Source organism: Loxodonta africana, chromosome 3 (genome assembly GCF_030014295.1).
Source record: "Loxodonta africana isolate mLoxAfr1 chromosome 3, mLoxAfr1.hap2, whole genome shotgun sequence".
In the NCBI taxonomy this organism is placed as follows: domain Eukaryota; kingdom Metazoa; phylum Chordata; class Mammalia; order Proboscidea; family Elephantidae; genus Loxodonta; species Loxodonta africana.
In genome coordinates, this window is record NC_087344.1 from 48,203,476 (window position 1) to 48,221,804 (window position 18,329).

The 18,329-nt window shown below is 43.7% G+C and overlaps 1 protein-coding gene across 7 annotated transcripts in view; it reads left to right on the forward strand.

Annotated features, from left to right (window-relative positions):
- Positions 1 to 18,329, forward strand: part of PRDM2 (PR/SET domain 2) — a 174,244-nt gene that overhangs the window by 107,060 nt on the left and 48,855 nt on the right. The window contains exon 9 of one of the 7 annotated variants that reach the window (XM_010593101.3): positions 2,354 to 5,344. The exons of the other annotated variants lie outside the window; for them this stretch is intronic. Within the exon in view, the coding sequence (XP_010591403.1) occupies positions 2,354 to 2,366 (13 nt within the window). The 3' untranslated portion in view covers positions 2,367 to 5,344. Of the gene's footprint in view, positions 1 to 2,353; positions 5,345 to 18,329 lie in introns of those variants that run through there. 7 annotated transcript variants of the gene reach the window in all.

Here is an 18,329-nt window from a genome sequence, read left to right on the forward strand (position 1 = left end):
GCCATTCTGGAGAGGGCATGAGTACACAAAGGCCCTGCTTTTGTTGTGTGATCGATCAGGCCGAGTTTTTGGTGCTGGGGTCCCTTACGTCATAGCCAAAAACAGATGTGGACAAGACTCTAGCCAAGGCTGATTGGAGTGATCTTCTGTAGGAATAAAAGGATCAGATTTAAAAAAAAGCTACTTCATAAATGCACTAAATACTCAGTTTTTTTTTTTTATAGCTCTTCCTTAACTTCTAGCCCCTGCAGGTCCAAGCCAAACCAAACCCATTGCCGTCGAGTCAATTCCGACTCATAGCGACCCTTTAGGACAGAGTAGAACTGCTCCGTAGAGCTTCCAAGGAGTGGCTGGTGGATATGAATTGCCAACCTTTTGGTTAGCAGCCATAGCACTTAACCACCACGCCACGGTGGTGAAATGAGCGCCAGTTTCTGAGTCTTTGCAGCTGGCTTCCTTTAATGCTTTGAGCACCTGTTTGTACTCAATCTGTGTTCTGGAGGATCCGCAACAATAGAACAGCATTGAACTGAGTCCTTTTCAGGTTGCTGATGAACCGCAATGTGCTGTCGTTTTCCTGGAATGTATTAAACAGGACCTCCCAGGTGGTTGATGATTTAGAATGCTCTAGGTATATATCCCTTTTGGTCTCTGATAACTATCTAAAAGGAATCACTTAAAATCTGAGTAACTATAAATTTGTGAAGTTCATTTAATTACCCTGTTACCAATCCAGTGCTCTTCGAAGAGTCCTTTCCTTAAGACTGCACGGGACCAAAGAGCTTAATCAAACCTCGTCTCTCTTCTTTGCTCCTGTTAATTTTAATTATTGTGCTTTGTTTGATAATTAGCACAGGTTTGCATTGCTCAAGTGAAATTTGGCCTAAAAGAAAACAGGGAAGAATCAGATAAGCAAACACTGGTATTGTTCTAATTGGTAGGTGATGGCCCAGGCATTCGTGGCATCTGTTCCCCCTTCCTTCGAGCCAGGGGAATTGTGCTGTGGGCACGTCGCAGATGAGTGGATGGTGGGGGCGGGGGGGGGGCACTTACCAAATGACTGTAAAGTTCTCAAGTGTTTTGGGAATAAAAAAACAAATATCCAGCAGGAAATCATATTTTGATCATCCAGACATAAGAACAGGCATTTCACTCAGAGAGTTTGTTTTGGTCTTCTTAGTACTTCCTAGTGAATTTAGTACAAAACCAGATTCCTTAACTCAGGCCTGAGGACTATGGTGGCTGTCATCAGTGTCCAGCCCAGGGCCATTACAGAGTGGGCCTCATCCTCAGTGCATTTGTTATAATACGTTGAAAAGGAGTTGTTTTAAGTACATTCTTACTTCCTTATCAGCATATTTCTACTTTAAAATTTGTAGGAATGATTTTATTCTTGATGCAAGGCCTCATAACGTTTAGAAACACTTGCTTTCAGAACTCTTAAGTTTCTAGTGATTTGGCTTGACTTACCCTGTTGCATACTCAGGGACTTACCAACTGGCAGAGCATCCTTTTACTGTACATTTCTTTATAACAAACCATGACGAAGAGGTAGTCCCCAGCGCTCAGACTTTTTACATTTGAATGCCAGTTTAGGATTCCACGTTTCTCCAGTGTACGCTTGCAGTCAGCCATGTGAACATAGCCAGAGTTTTCTGTTTCACACCGAGGGCTCAGCAGAAATTGCTAGTTCGTCATTTCCTAGAGCACAAGCCATTGTGCCAATCACAGTGTAAAAAGGATGTGCTCCCAATCCTTGTTTTAGGACAACGCAGCAAAGGAAATCAGGCATCCCTGCCATCTTTCAGATTCTCTTACCTAGTAACAGTGAATCTGTGTTGATGCACCCATGATACACACTGTGAAGTTAGCATCAGAGCCAGCTGTATTAATGATGCTGTACCTGGATCTGTTGCCGAGGGTTTATTTCCATGCACTCCCATGGAAGACACAGAGTGAAGGAAAGAAGTGCATTCTCCACTCATTTCTTACTCATTTTTGGTCTTCGTAAATGCCAAAGTGTTAATAAATTCCTTAATGCTGCTTTTTGAGCAATTAAAAAAAAAAAAAAAATACTGAGTCCTCATTGCAGCCAGTCAAGAAAACGTAAAGACAGGGACACAAAATGCTGATTTCCCACACATCCGTCTCTGCTATGCCATTCCAAAATAGATCTCCTCCCAGTGTGTCTCTTGTGAGTAGGATACAGAAGTTCATAAATACCTTCGGAATCATTTATGTCACTGTCTTAATAACATTTGTCTTATGGTCTATTCACCTTTTTCTTTAACATGATCGATTCATATAAGGTTATATTATGTTGTCATTTATCTTCAGTTTTCTTATTTTCTAGGAACTTCCTGTAGAAAAGCCCCCAAAACAAAACAAAACAAACCTTAATTGCCTAAGTAACGATATTGCATGCTCAACTTAGGATAAGCACTACGGCAAAGGATACGAAATCTACCAAGCTTGCAAGACCAGTTGAAGCTGACTCACAAATCCTAACACACAACTGATTGCCAGCAGGCTTCTTGTTATCCTGGTTAGAGTCAGGCATCTGCTTCTTCGGTGGTGCCCAACACCCGTGCTGGGCTCCCAAGTGATTGAGATCCAAAGAGGAGGGTGCCGTAAGATGGGCTAGATGAACTGGCTCATCGTCACTGGACTGGGAACTCAGCTCTGAGTGTGGCCCTTGCTTTTGGCACATAGCAGAGGAAAGAATGTTTTGAACTCAACCTTGCAAAGCAAGCTCCCTGTCTTATCAGTAGTTTGTTGTAGATTTCAGGGATGACAAATTCTGATGCACTCATTTTAAAATGTTTTGGTCACACACCAGCTCCTTGATGCCTTTCTATTAAATGAACTGTAGACAGAGAGAGGCATTTCGCGTATCTCTCGCCCTGTTTTTTTATTACAAGCAGATTGCCAGCATAATGGAGAGGAAACCAGATTGGATATGGACTTTTTTTATGTTTCTCCTAGTGTCATGTTTATATATCCAAATGGAGATTATTCTCTCAGTTTATTATCTGGCACTAATTTATAACTGTTGTATTATCAGATACTATGTAGCAATATATCAGTGCACAGGATGACGCCCAGGCCTGTATAGATGTGTGTCTACGCGTAAATGTCCATGAATTTATGTTCCAGGTTTTACCCTTCGGTCTCTAATAGAGATTAAAAACAACAAATTGGCTTCTTCTTCAGTATATAAATATCATTTCTCCAAGCATTTATAGGCCCCTCCCCTCAAATTAATAAATGAGTTGGTGGAAAATGGCTAGGTTTTATTCATATCGTTTTTTGTTCTCAACTTTAAAAAGTAATCTACCTCTTAAAATTTGTAGTGTGATACTTGTTTGGTGAATTTGTGCCACTTTAACCCTTTCACTATCATTCCCATTTTGTTACATTTCTGTTATGGGGTCTTTATGTTGAAATATTGTATAAAGCATTTGTAGCAGTTTAAAAATAAAATATTTAAAATTATTTAAATTGTTTTGGACGCTTCAATTGTATTATATGTGATTTACATTTTACATGAAATTCTTTTCGTTTTGTTTGCGTTGTTAACCTGGAGAGTGTTGTTCCTGTATTGAAGTTTGCTGTTAGTTACTTTACTGTTTCTTGTTGGAGAGTGATACAAAAGACTATTCTAATGAAAACATTAAAATTTGCCATTTGACATACAAAAGGGGTTGTCCGTTGATTTAACCATTGTAGCCTTCAGAGAAAGAGAGCAATATTAAGTACAGACAAGTTAAGAGTGCTGTTTGCTATTTTTCCCCTTCTAGCATGAAATAAGTCATTTGAGCTTGTCAGATGTATAAAAAAGATTTTTTATGCTGTTGCTAGCAAGCACTTAATAAATAGGAGGGGAATTCCAGTGATACATTTTATATAATTGTAACCAAATAAAAAAGAACTTTCTAAACACTTGTCAAAGGACTGCATTTTGTACTTAATTCCGGGCAGTTAAGAGGAAAAAATGAAAAAATGAAGGTGCACGTAGGAGGATTGTTGAAGCAGTGCACTTAGTCAGCCTCAGCAGCCTCTTTTCACTTGTTTCTATTTGGCATTAACGGAATATTTGTTGATTCAGATTGCTGCATACTATCTAGGGGTAGACATGCAGAGGGGCAGTGGTACCATGTGGACTTATTTTGGTCAGAGTGAAATAAAGAATTTCATCTGTGGGGTCTCAGCTTCCTCTGTGCTTGCTGACAGTTCGACTCTAGTTTGTGGATTGATTTTTGTTTTTATGGATCCCTGGACAAGCAAACAAGCTGTCACATTTACATTAAGTTTGGTTATGTGTAGTTGCTGCTTTCTCAATTAAAAATGGTTGACTATAAGCTGTACATAGTCCAACATCGTATTTATAGCACTTGTTCCAATGCATCGTTGACATGTGTTATGTTTCATTCCTTCTTAGGGGAAGGTGGTAAAGGTGGAATCTACCCTCCCTCAGCCAGATGTTCACTTTTCTGGCTTTAAATCCTCTGTTAGAAAAACCCAGGGAGGAGGAGGGTGTTGTGTGGGAAGAAGGGGAGAGGCTGATGGCGTTCCAAACGGCCTTCGGTATTGGTAGTTGCGAATGCTCTACTAAAAGGAGCCGTGGATAGGCAGTAGGGCCCTGGTGAGGAGCTGAGGGATGTGAGGTGGAAAGAAGGCCCACCTGGGAAGGAGAAGTGGGTTTCCATCTTAATGCATCTGCTTGCTGTTGATTCATCCCTCCATCCGCCCAGTCAACAGGCATACAACAAGGGTTGTCCACATCCGTGCATCGGTGGTATAACCGTGGGCGAGTTATTTTGCCTCCTGATCTTAGATCCCAGTCTGCACAAAGAGGGCCACCGACAGCACATCCTCACTGGCAGCAGAGCAAGGTCCATCTCGTTCTCCACACTGCTTCTGGGTGCTTAGAGCAGGGCCTGGAGCAGGGTAGGCACTCAGGTATTTATTGAAGGAGGGAGTGTCTGAGAAGTCACTTAACTCCATCTAACCAGGAAGGAGCTGCCCCGTCTGCGTTAGCTTTACTTGTTGTAGAGTTAAACGCTTAATGCTAATAATTGAAACCGTATGTCTCTATTAGGGTTTTGATGCATCTCAAAGTGTTTCTGATTATAAATCTCTCTCTAGCTTGGCTATTTTAGGCGGATTTGTTAAAAAATACTTTCTAGAAAGATGTTTTATGGTATCAAACATTTATTGAGCACCTGCTCAATATGCTATGCTGTGTTCTGAGTGCCTGGAATCCATCAGTCAATAAAATGGACAAAAATCCAGGCCTCTTTGAAGTGTATATTTGTATGGTGCCTTCCCCCCTTCTTTTTTTTTTTTTTTACTTCACACATTTTCACAATTCCCCAGAGGCTTGGTGGTCAAGAAGATGCGTCTAGCTGAGTGAATGCTTGATACCTAGACAACTGCACACTGTTAATACTTAACGTTAAAACAAGTCTTCTAAAATTAGAGCTCACTTGATGCAGTTGATATTTTATTCATGTGGATTTTGATTTGATAGCAAAACTGAACTTTGTCTAGCTTCATTTATATCCATAAAAATTTTTATAAAGGGCAGTTTGCTTTGAAAGTGGATTAGAATGCAGGTGGGTGAGAAAAAGTTTGGCTCAAATATAGAGGCCACGTTTAAAGTTCTCCAAAGACCAGGTTGGAACTTACGGAGCATGGATTGTTTCTGCCAGTTCTTCCAGATTCAGCGCCCGTGGCTTTTCCTCCCTGGTGGCACCACCACTGGGGCTGCAGCTGCAGGGTCTGGCTTCGGTTGATGTCATGGCAAAGGACTATTGAGGGGTGAGTTACCAAAAATAACTAAGCCTGTTACTGTTGAGTCAGCCCTGACTCGTGGTGATCCCATGTGTTACACAGTGGAGCTGCTCCGTAGGGGTTTCTTGGCTGTAATCTTCATGAAGCAGATTGCCAGGCCTTTCTTCCACAGAGCTGCTGGGTGGGTTCAAACTGCCAATTGATTGCAAACTGCTTGCACCACAACAGGACCTAGGGGTGAGTTGGAGAATGTTCAAAGTGTGGCCAGGCCAGTCTTAAGTGCAGTTGGGAAGGGTAGAAGAGCTTGGGGTGAGATGTCCTGGCACCTCGCTGGGGAGGAGCCACTACCCCTTCCCTCTCCAGCACAGTGGTCCTCTCACACCTACTGGCGTTTGCCACAGTAACCAGTTCCAAGGCCCTAAAACACATCTTTTAAATTTGGCTTCTGGTGTGAGGCCTGGGTCATCCATAGCTTAAAGCCCTCAGGTAATCCCTGTGCACATTAAAGAATTGCTGATCTTATACTGGAAAAGAATAGTGAAGGCTGTGTATAGCTCTTAATTGATAGGGTACGGTGTATTCTGATTTGAGCCTCACAGCACCATGAGGTCTGACACATTTAGTCCTTGTAATCTCCCTACAAAGTAGGCACTGTCATTGTTGCCATCCAGGCAGAGGCTGTGGAGTTGGCTGAGGGTGGAGTCAAGGGCTATTTCAATCCAGTCTTGAGCTCAGGCATAGAGAAAGGTGTGTAGCCTTTGTGGAAAGAAGAAGGGAAAAGGGGAAAGCTGACCTTTTTGGGAACATGTGTTTGTCCTAAGATCCGGAGCCCACTCCTGGGGCCTTGACCTTTCCTCAGGGTTTGCTTCCCAAGGTGCAGTTGTCTCCTGGGGTCCCCATCAGTGGGGAGAGACCTGCCCGTTGAGTCTGATAAGTACCACCAAAACCTTCCTAGTCAGTGCCTTGATGTAGGAGACCCTGGGTGGTGTAAATGGTTAATGTGCTTGACTACTAACTGAAAAGTTGAAGGTTCGAGTTCATCCAGAGATGCCTCAGAAGAAAGGCCTAGCAGTCTATTTCTGAATATTCTGTGGAGCACAGTCTACGCTGGTGGCGTTGCCATGAACTGGAGTTGGCCTGATGGCACCTGTTTTTATTACGGGCCTTAATATACACGGTGCTATGAGATTAAAAAAATAAAAAATTTTTAAAAATAAATAAAAATTAGATTCAGGCTGTTGGGAATGATGGCATCCATATCACCATTAAATTCTAGATAAAATTAAAACAACTTAAAAAAAAAGTTGAATGGAACAAAGCTCGAGGTGTGGGTGTGCGTGATATAGGGGAAAAATTTTGGAACTGCTCATTGGTTGATACAGTCTAGCTATGTCCACCAGCCTCCCCTTTGGAGACTGCCACTGTCCCACCACCCAGCACCCACCACTCACCACCACTTCCACCGCAACGCTTCAGTTACCCTTTCCCCCTTCTCTGCCCCGTGCTGCTTCCTGTTGAAACTGTATCGGAAAGGATCTGATGAGCTTCAGGGTGAATTGGTGTATTTTTTTGATTGTTTACTGTGTGCTAAGTGTCATGCTAAGCCTTTAAAAATTTTTCTTGGTGTTGAGAATATACACAGCAAGACATAACCAGCTCAACAGTTTCTACATGTACAATTCAGTGACATTGATTACAGTCTTTTGAGTTGTAACCATTCTCACCCTTTTCTGAGTTGTTCCCACCCCATCAACATAAACTCACTGCTCCTTGAGGTTCCTGTCTAATCTTCTGAGTTGCTGTTGTCACCTTGATCGCATATAGATAGTTCCTGAGAGTATAATGCTCAAGGCAGACATTTTTTACTAGTTAAGCTAAACTGTTTGGTTTTGAAGAAGACTTCAAGGGAGATTTTGGTTTAAGGTTTAAGGATTATCTTGGCAATAGTTTCAGGGGTTCATCCAGCCTCTATGGCTGCAGAAAATCTGAAGTCCGTGAGAATTTGAAATTCCGTTTTCCGTTTTCCCCCTTTTGATCAGGACTGTTCTGTAGAATCTTTGATCAAAATGTTCAGTAATGGTAGCTGGGCACCATTCACCTTTTGGTCTCTCAGCGAAGGGGGCAGTTGTACGTGGAGGCAGTTAGCCACACATTCTACTTCCTCCTATTCCTGACTCTGCTGCTCCTGCTCCTGCTCCAGGGGAATTGAGACCAGTTGTGCCTTGGATGGCCGCTTGCAAGTTGTTAAGACCCCAGGCACTGTGCAGTGAACTAGGAGAACAGGAGCACTAAACACAATATTAGGCCACTTAACTGGGATGTCCCATGAAACCATGACCCTAAATCTCCAAACCGAGAAACCAAATCCTGTGAGGTGTTTGGTTTTAATAAGCAGCCTCAGCAGCTACTCATTTTTACGTTGTTGAAATTTATCACACAACATTTGCCAGCTGAACTTTTTACAGGTGTAGAACTTACCGATGGCAATGACGTTAATCGGTTTTTCTACCCTCCCCTTAATCAATGGAATTTTTCCATCAGCGTAAACCAAAATTCAGTGCTCCGTAAGCAGCAGGTCCTCCCTTCCCCTTGCCTCCGGCCCCTAAAAAAAAAAATAAATAATCGCTAATAAATTTTGGTCTCTACACATTGCCTGTTACTTTTATATAAGTGAGGTCGTACAATATGCCACTAGTTTTGTCTTGTTCATTTTTAACCTATATTGAGCTTCAGTTTGCTCTCATGCAGGCGGATCCTTATGGACACTTAGCAGCACCTTTTCTGAGAGTTATTTATCTTCTCCTTGGAGTACAGTTGGTAGGTTGTGTACTGTGATTGGAGCTACGTGCAGCCTGTGTTTGAGGACCTGAGCTCTGTTCTCTCATCTGCGATCTTATTCTATACCAGAGAACAGTCAGACGAGTGGAGGGTATACTTCATTCTTGGGCAGATTTTTTCTGGCCTTGGTTCGTTCTCCCAGTTCCTCACGGAGCACTGGAGAATAGTAAGGCGTGGAATAGTTGACTCTCCTGTGGAAACCCTGGTGGCGTAGTGGTTAAGTGCTACAGCTGCTAACCAAAAGGTCAGCAGTTCGAATCCGCCAGGCGCTCCTTGGAAACCCTGTGGGGCGGTTCTACTCTGTCCTTTAGGGTCACTATGAGTCAGAATTGACACGACGGCAATGAGGTTTTTTGTTTTTTGGCATAGGGTCGCAATGAGCCGGAATTGACTCGACAGCAATGGGTTTGGTTTTTGGAGTCGCCTGTTCACTCTGTTGCTTCATTTCTCCAATTTAATTTTTTGGTAAAACGAAAGATTATGTATACAACCTGTTTTATCTCAGTTTATTGAAAATATTTTCCGGAAGTCAGTATCTACCCTCCTACCTTAATATTGAAAATAAACAAGATTACCTTGAATTAGCACTGAATCTGAAAGTTAAAGAACATCTTTGTTACCAGTTTGTTTTCTCCTAAAATTAGATTTTCTTTCATGAAAGAAAATTTGTTTTTTGAATTCTGATTAGTTGAGGGTTTGATATTTTTCTCTTAGCCTCTTGTTCCAATGTTATTTTTAAAGGATAGGATTAGAGCCTGGAGGGTGTGTGTAGGCTTTATGTACTGTCCGGATTAAGAATTAGAAAACCATCGTGACGCTGCACTAAATTACTTGCAGCGGCAAAAAGTACATTATGTTATGAGCCCCAGAAAGGGGCTTGGAAATACTTTCATTAGAGTAAACTTGTCGTGCTGTTGGGCTGAGAGGATTTGTACGTGCTTCTGTTTTCTCCTTCACTGCTACCAGCCGGATTCCTTTGCAAGTGTTTTTTATAGAAAAGGACAACAAAATTCAGGCGGATGTTTTGGAGAACGTAAACATTTTTTGGAAGAAGTTAGTACTTAAATGGGCTCTCCCATGCCCCGCAAATAAGCCACAGCAGGAAATCACAGGAAGAAGTTGTAGAACCGTCCTTAGAGGCGCTACCTGAGTAAAGGCAGCGAGGGGAGAGGGAACCGGGGTGCCCTCTCAGTAATGACAGAGCTAGAGACCGATTTTTACAAACAGGTTTACGTCCTGAATCAGAACATATTTAAGCTAAGAATAGTCCCATCTCGGTGTTTAAATAACAGCCTGCTATTTAATCTGGGTTTCTATTTAGATGTCTAAGTCTTAACATTCAACCTAAATGTAAATTTTAAATAGCACTCATTAAACAAAAAAAAAAAACTGAAATTTGCACAGGTAAGTTAATAACAAAAGGTTATTTAGACTTCAGGATACAATTGTGGCCGTTTTCATTTTTTAAGGTAAAGTTTCCATTTAAAATAATTGTTCTAGTATTTAATTATTGCCTAAAAGGTAATATTTTAATATTCTTTATTGGAATGAAGTTATTTAAAGCACATGTGGATTCAATTTTCCTTGCAGTAACATTCCCTTCTCACTTGCTTTTTATAATCACACCCAATCCTTGCCAACCCAGCTAGAGTTGAGGAACATTCTCAGATGGCGTCTATTTCCAGTCTATTCTTGGACTCGTGAATTCAGGCACATTCTCCTGGAGTGATTCAGTCGGCTGGTCAGCCATTCAGAAAACATTTTTAATGCTCAGTGGAGATAGTCACAGTGTCGGGCAGTAGGCTAGCTGGTGGGTGCCGTTCTGTGGCGAGAGAACAAGTCTGTAGGGGGGCTTTCAGAGGGCCTCGGGGGTGCGGCGGACCACACGTGGGAGTCAAGGGTGCTACTGAAGTCGTACCTAGCCAGCTGTTCCCTGTGCGCCTCACATGGTATAACTCATCAGAAGCTCTCCCCACACCTGAGGGAGATAGTATTTTCTCATTTCTGACAAATCAACCTACTCAGAGAGAGGACAACACTTGAATTAAACCCCACAGTTGTACGTGGTGGATCCCAAACCTGGCATCTGATTGCAGAGCCGGGCTCTTCACTGTGGTTTGAAAAAGCTTAATCCGCTGACCCCTTGGGCTTTGGAGAGACTTGTGCTGGCAACTATTATGTCCTCCAAGTGACTGATGCTGATGTCATGGCCCAAAGAGTGATTTTGTTGCCGGAGGTGGTGTAGCATAGTGGGAATAAACCTTGGCTTTAAACTCATACAGGTCTGGTTTTAATTCCCTGGGCACCACTTGAACGGGAAACAAGGCCCTGCCCTCACCCTGCCCAGGGTGGCTGAGTGTTAAAGGAGGGGCATGTGTTGTTGGTGAGTGTTCAGTAAGTGATGGTTACTGTAGTGATGTAATAACTGCTTATATTTATTTAGTGTCAGGTGCCTAAACCCTAACAATAATAGAACATTTGGAGCTGCCACTGAGGAAACTGAGGCAAAGAGTTCAGTATGCCCAAGGTCCCGCAGGGAAACCAAACCCGTTGCCGTGGAGTTGATTCCGACTCATAGCGACCTTATAGGACAGAGTAGAACTACCCCCATAGAGTTCCCAAGGAGCACCAGGTGGCTTTGAACTGCCGACCTTTTAGTTAGCAGCCGTAGCACTTTACTACTACACCACCAGGATTTCCGTCCCGCAGGTAGGAAGGGACCCCCATTCTGTGGAACTCGTACAAATTGACAGTTCCCATGAAGAAATCTTTTCATTTTCCTCTTTCAGCACCCTAAGAATTAATGTTTCTTCAGCAGCCTCTTCAAAGTTCTTTAGCAATTACCATCATCCAAGTTCTGCCCTGCAGGTAGGAAGGGTCTTGTTCACGGCTACGTCTCTAGCATCTAGAACGGTGCCTGACGTGTAGTGCCTGCTCAATAAGTATTTGTTGAATGAATAAAAGATTTGAATCTTGGCACTATCACTTACTAGCTGTATAACCTTGGCCATGTTATTTAACCTCTGAGCCTCAGTATTCCTTTCTGTAAAATGGTGACAGTAATGAGTCTGACCACAAAGAATCATTGCGAAGAAAACATAAGCCTGTGAGGACCCTAGGTGCTACCTGCCAGAGTAAGTGTTCCATAAACACTGGCTGCTATTACTAGTGTTAGACAAAGTTGCCCTGGAGCCTCAATTTGAGTCTGATTAAAAATTGGGGCTAGTAGTCAAAGCCGCTTCACCACATGTGAGATTTCATAGACACACAGGTTGCAGTAGCCCGAGCATGCCCTCGTAATCTCGTCTCTGCCCAGAGGGAACACCCTCAAATAGCCCATTGTCCTCAAACGTCAATTTGAATCTGATTAAAAATTGCAGGTGGTAGGTAGAGATGCTTTGCCTCGTGTGAGATTTCCTAAACGCACAGGTCCAGTAGCCAGAACAGCCCCTCATAATCTCTCTTCTCAGCTCAGAGAAAACACTCTTGAATGGTCTGTAACTCTTTCTAGTTCTGCTGCCAGTGACACCAGGGTCCTTTGGCCAGGCTGGAGCTATTCATATATGGACCAAAATGCTCCCTTTTCATGTCAACACCCTCCGCCCCCCACTGCCCATCAGATCTAAAGGAAAATGAGGTGTAAAACAGGAAATCATTTTTTAATTTAAGGTGAGGAAAAACAGATGATTCATTCTTATTCTGTCACAACTGCATATAGCTTTATTTCTCTTGCTTTTCAATGTCAAAGCCAAAATGTAGTTTTTAAGAGATGGGTTCTGAGGAAAACCTTTCATTAGCTCTGTAAAGCCATAAAAACCAAAGAACCTTGATTCGTGGGAATCAGAATATGTAAGGATGAGTGGTAATGTTTTAAAGTGCTTACTAGCTACTGTTTTAAGGGCCTTATGTAAAATATATTACATTTAATCTTCAAAACAACCCTACGGAGTATTGTTAGGTTATCGCATTTTATAGATGGGAAAACCGAGGCCCAGGGAAGATAAGCAATTTGCCTGAGGTCACACAGCTTGGAAGAGGCGGGGCTGGGAATCAAGTCCAGGCAGCCTGGCTCCAGATAAGTCTGCTCTACCTCTCCTCTGCTGACTGGGGGTTGAAGACGTAGAAAGCAGCCCTTGGTCATGATCCTGCTTCTTGTCCCTTGAAGCATTTCCTTTAAGAAGCAAGGAGACATGACTGGCTTTGTAAGTGCCTGCCCGAGTGTGGACGACAAGCACCAGCTGACTTAAAAGAGCTAAAAAAAAAATACGGTGAAGGTGAACAGATGGTCCTTAGTAGAACTAGTGCATTTTGTATGTTGTTGGGAAGCCACACCCAGCAGTTCCAGCCAGACCTAGGGAGTCGGCCTGCTGTGGTGCCTCATCTCTTCAGCTCTGTCAGGGAATGAGGGAACCAGTCACTGATTCAGCCTGAGAATGGGACCTTTCTCTCTGAATGTCACAACTTCTGTTTTTGTTTTTACCTATGTTTGTAGAAATCATTTCCAGCCACAGTTGGCAAGTGGATCTCCCTCCTCAGATACAGCGCAGCTGCCTGTAGTGCTGCATGGAGCTGGACCCAGAGCCTGGGCTCACGTTCTGGAATGAGGGCCAGGCTGAGTGCCAGAGAGGCTGGGACTCTGCCCACGCCAGGCATATGCCGGCTAACTGTACCTGCTTCTTCCCTGCTTTTTAAAACTGAGTTGTTGTGTGCCACTGAGTCTATTCCAACTCATAGCGACCCTGCAGGACAGACTAGAGCTGCTCCATAGAGTTTCTTAGGCTGTAATTCTTATGGGAGCAGATCACCACGTCTTTTCCCCCAGAGCTGCTGACGGATTCAAACCCAAGGCCTTTTGGTTAGCAGCCAAGCATTCTAACCATTGAGCCACCAGGCCTCCTGCACAAACTGCATACTGAACATCGTTTCCCCTTTTTTGAAGGCTCAAGTTAACCATCTATTCATCCTTCGTAGTGGAAAAGTGGGAAGCCCTGGTGGCAAAGTGGTTAAAAGCTCGGGCTGCTAACCAAAAAGTCGGCAGTTTGAATTCACCAGCCGCTCCTTGGAAACCCTATGGGGCCGTTCTACTCTGTCCTATAGGGTCGCTATGAGTCGGAATCAGCTCGAAGCACAGAACAACAACAGCAATGGAAAAGTGATGCCCTCAGAGATTCAGGCACATTGGACATCCTGCCTTCACACTAAAGAATCCAGAAGCTTGAAATGTGGCTTTTTTTTTTTTTTTTTGAGAAGGATATACGCCTCACGGTCTCCTTTTTCATCAAGGCGTTTCCTGGCATCATCCAGATATGCTCTGTTAATTGACTGTAGGCTGGGAATGAGCCTAATAATATTGTAAGGTCCCTGGGTGGCTCAACACTAACCTTAAGGTTGGACTACTAACCTAAAGGTTGTCAGTTTGAACCCACCCGGCGCTTCTGCAGAAGAAAGGCCTGGCGACCTGCTTCTGTAAAGATTACAGCCATTGAAAACCCTACGGAGCAGTTCTACCCTTAACATGTGGGGGTCACCCTCAGTCAGAATTGACTTGATGGCAGCTGGCTTTATGTGAGAAAAGAGGTGGTTGGTCCCGAGAAAACACCCAAAGATCTCCCTTAAGCACAGTGCGCTCACAACTGAACGTGGATTTTCTGACATGGTTTCGCTTGCTCTTGGTTCTCTGCTGGTAAGTGATGTTGCTGGACAGTGACGTCTGGATAGGAGATGCATAGATTGTAACCAGCACAGGCAGGCTTTTTTTTTTTTCTTTTAAGCTCCTAAAATATACATGAGTTAAATAAATGATTTGTGGAATTTAATGAAAGCTTGGGTGAATGTCCACACAGCCCCTTCTTCTCAGCAAAAGTTTACTACCAGGTGAAATATCTTAATTCTGAAACAGATGCAGTTTGTCCTCTCTACCTGATGGCTTTGTTAAGATAACCTGCGTTTGGAATAAGTATAGGAGCCCTGGTGGTGCAGTGGTTAAGTGCTTGGCTGCTAACGAGAGGTCAGTGGTTCAAACCCACCAGCTGCTCAGTGGGGGAAAGATGTGGCCATCTGCTTCCGTAAAGATTTACGACCTTGGAAACCATATGGGGCAGTTCTACTCTGTCCTATAGGGTTGCTATGAGTTGGAATCGACTTGATGACAATAAGGAAGAATTTTATTTGGTGCTAAGTGCTACCAAGTGCATAGCTTTGAAGATCTGGTCCTTATGCTCCCATGGAAGTCTCCTTACTTATAGCAAAGGCTAATGAGCCTGTCTGTGGACTTGATTTTTCCCCCTAATTCAGGATGTCACTCCAGAAGTTTTTCAGAATTTCCCTGGTAGTCAGTGTATAGGTTTATAGGTGTGAGTTTTATACTCTTGCTGTCTTCATTTTTTTTTTTTTTGACTCATCCTTGATTGAATTTTATAAGTGAGTTGTGGTGAAGACAAATCTACATCAACTCTGCCCTCATGTAGGAGCCAACCATTTTGAGGCACCTCAATAAGCTGGCATTGGATACTGGAGGAGAAGTGTATGCTCCACTAAATTACTCCATCACTGTAATTAATGATGACCTGTTAATGTCCTTTAAAATACTTATAAAAATTAGAGATGACCCATTAGTGCCAGCTAATAACCGTTAAGGTGATGTCCTGAGTTGTGTGGCCATCCCTGGGTAGTTTAAACGGTTAAAGCATTTGGCTGCTAACTGAAAGGTTTGGTGGTTTGAGTCCTCCCAGAGGTGCTTCGGAAGAAAGGCCTGGAGATCTACTGCTGAAAAATCAGCCGTTGAAAGCCGAGCACAGTTCTGCTCTGACACATGAGTCGCCATGATTGAGTCCACTCTACAGCAACTGGTTTTCTGAGTTGTGTAAGGGATGTGAGTTGGTGAATGAAGACTATTTCGCTACCCACTGTAAGTCAGAATCGGCTCACGGTGGTTTTTTTTTTGTGTGTGTGTGCTTTAAGTGAAAGTTTACAAATCAAGTCAGTGTCTCACACAAAAACCCATATACACCTTGCTAAAACCCAGTGCTACACACTCCCAATTACTCTCCCCCTAATGAGACAGCCCGCTCTCTCCCTCCACTCTGTTTTTTCGTGTCCATTTCGCCAGCTTCTAACCCCCTCCACCCTCTCATCTCCCCTCCAGGCAGGAGATGCCAACATAGTCTCAAGTGTCCACCTGATCCAGGAAGCTCACTCCTCACCAGCATCCCTCTCCAACCCATTGTCCAGTCCAATCCATGTCTGAAGAGTTGGCTTCAGGAATGGTTCCTGTCCTGGGCCAACAGAAGGTCTGGGGACCATGACCACTGGGGTCCTTCTAGTCTCAGGCCATTAAGCCTGGTCTTATGAGAATTTGGGGTCTGTATCCCACTGTTCTCCTGCTCCCTCAGGGGTTCTCTGTTGTGTTCCCTGTCAGGGCAGTCATCGGTTGTAGCCGGGCACCATCTAGTTCTTCTGGTCTCAGGATGATGTAGTCTCTGGTTCATGTGGCCCTTTCTGTCTCTTGGGATCATAATCACCTTGTGTCCTTGGTGTTCTTCATTCTCCTTTGATCCAGGTGGGTTGAGACCAATTGATGCATCTTAGATGGCTGCTTGCTAGCGTTTAAGACCCCAGATTCCACTCTTCAAAGTGGAATGCAGAATGTTTTCTTAATAGATTTTGTTATGCCAATTGGCTTAGATGTCCCCTGAAATCATGGTCCCCAGACCCCTGCCCCTGCTATGCTGGCCTTCAAATCATTCAGTTTATTCAGGAAACTTCTTTGCTTTTGGTTTAGTCCTGTTTTTGTTTTTTAATGTATTGCCTTAAGGAGCCCTGGCGGCACAATGATTAAGTGCTTGGCTGCTAACCAAAAGGTTGGTGGCTCGAACTCACTAGTGGCTTGGCAGAAGAAAAGATGTGGCAATCTGCTCCCATAGAGATTACAGCCTAGGAGAATCCTATTGGGCAGTTCTACTCTGTCTTTATAAGGTCTGTATGTGTTGAAATCAACTTGATGGCACACAACAATAACAATGTATCCTCTTCTTAATTTCAGCTTGGGGAAGTGCCATTTCCAGCCCATGGTCTCAGGTGTGTGAAGGGGCCCTTGTTTAGATTGTCTCACTGGGATGTTCACTCATGGACTGCCCTCATCGCACATCACCAGGGCGCGTATTAAAGTCAAATTACAGACCTACTAAACCAGGATCTCTGGGAGTGGGGCCTTGAGATCTTCATTGTTACCAGCTTCTCAAATGAGGCTTACCCGCACTCGAAGTTCTCATTTGAGTCTTATAAAGAAAAAAGTGACAGGCAGTATCACCCCATCTCACCTTTTAATTTGTCCAGGTTTTTATGGCTACTTTTTTCCCTTTGCTTGTTAATCATCTTTTTGATACGTTTGTGGCAATTTTCAGTTCTCAGAACACTTTCACTTCTATTTCTCCTTATTCCTTGTAATCACCTTGTGGCAGATGAGCCACTGGAATTTAGGATGAGAGAGGGAATCTAGGATTCCCCGAGTTGTCTGTGGTTGGACTCTGTGTACCTTTCAAGGAGGAGCCTCACACTTAGGCCATTACCCAGGACCCGCGTGGAGCAGCACGGCGCCCGGCCTGTGTGTGCTCACCCTCTGCCTCAGCACCCACTGCAGCACCTAGTGCATAGGAGGTACTTCATATTTGTGGAATGAAAAAAAAAAAAAAAGGGAAAGAAATCTCTGGGGATAACAGAGCCGAAGCGACTATACCACTTTGGCGATCTAGCTACCTGATCCTAACTCATGACTTTTTGTTTTAAAATATGACTCTTGGGGCAATTAATTGCTGGCAACTGAACAGAGAGCATTGCTTGGATAAGTAAGTCGAGATCAGATTGAGAGAAACAGAGTGGATATTTGGTGATTTAAAAAAACCCAAACCCATTGTCATTGAGTTGGTTCTGACTCCTAGTGACCCTATAGGACAGAGTAGAACTGCCCCCCAGTTTCCAAGGAGCTCCTGGTGGATTCGAACAGCCGACCTTTTTGTTAGCAGATGTAGGTCTTAACCACCATGCAACCAGGGTTTCCCATTTGGTGATAGCGTGGTGCTCAAGGTAAAGAATGCATAGTGAAAGCAGATCAATAAACCATAGAGACCGGACGGAATTGTGCAGAGCAACTGCAGTAGAACATGGCTCATTAATACAAAGATAGGGGTGAGATCAGGTCCCTTCCCAGTCTACACCAGCACACACACAGAAGAGCAGAGCCCACAAAGGCTGTCTCTGATTGAACACCCTGAACTTCATGGGGCAGAAGCATTCAAAGCTTCCTTCACATTTTAGATCCTGTTGCCCAGCTTTGGGCTCTGAAAATAGAGGGTCACTTGCCAGTGGCGCTGGCCCTGGGCTCGTGCCACCACTGAGCAGTTTCTGTTAACCCAGTACAGACTAACGTCCTTCCTCCAGCACAGTAACGTGTTAGTTGAAAGATTAACAAGCTTGACTTGTATTTTTGAGCTGATATTATGATAAAGTTATCTAAAAGAAGGGTGTCAGATGTTTGGACAGGGGTGCAATTTCAGTGTTTGCTGTAGGTACCCTTTTCTGTAGCTACATCTCTGGCCTTATTGGGTTAATGGAAACAGCTCAGTGGCGCCACGCACCCAGGGCCTGTGTACCATACCCTAGCTATGCCTCTGGGTCGTGCTCCCCCGGCACCAGCTTTA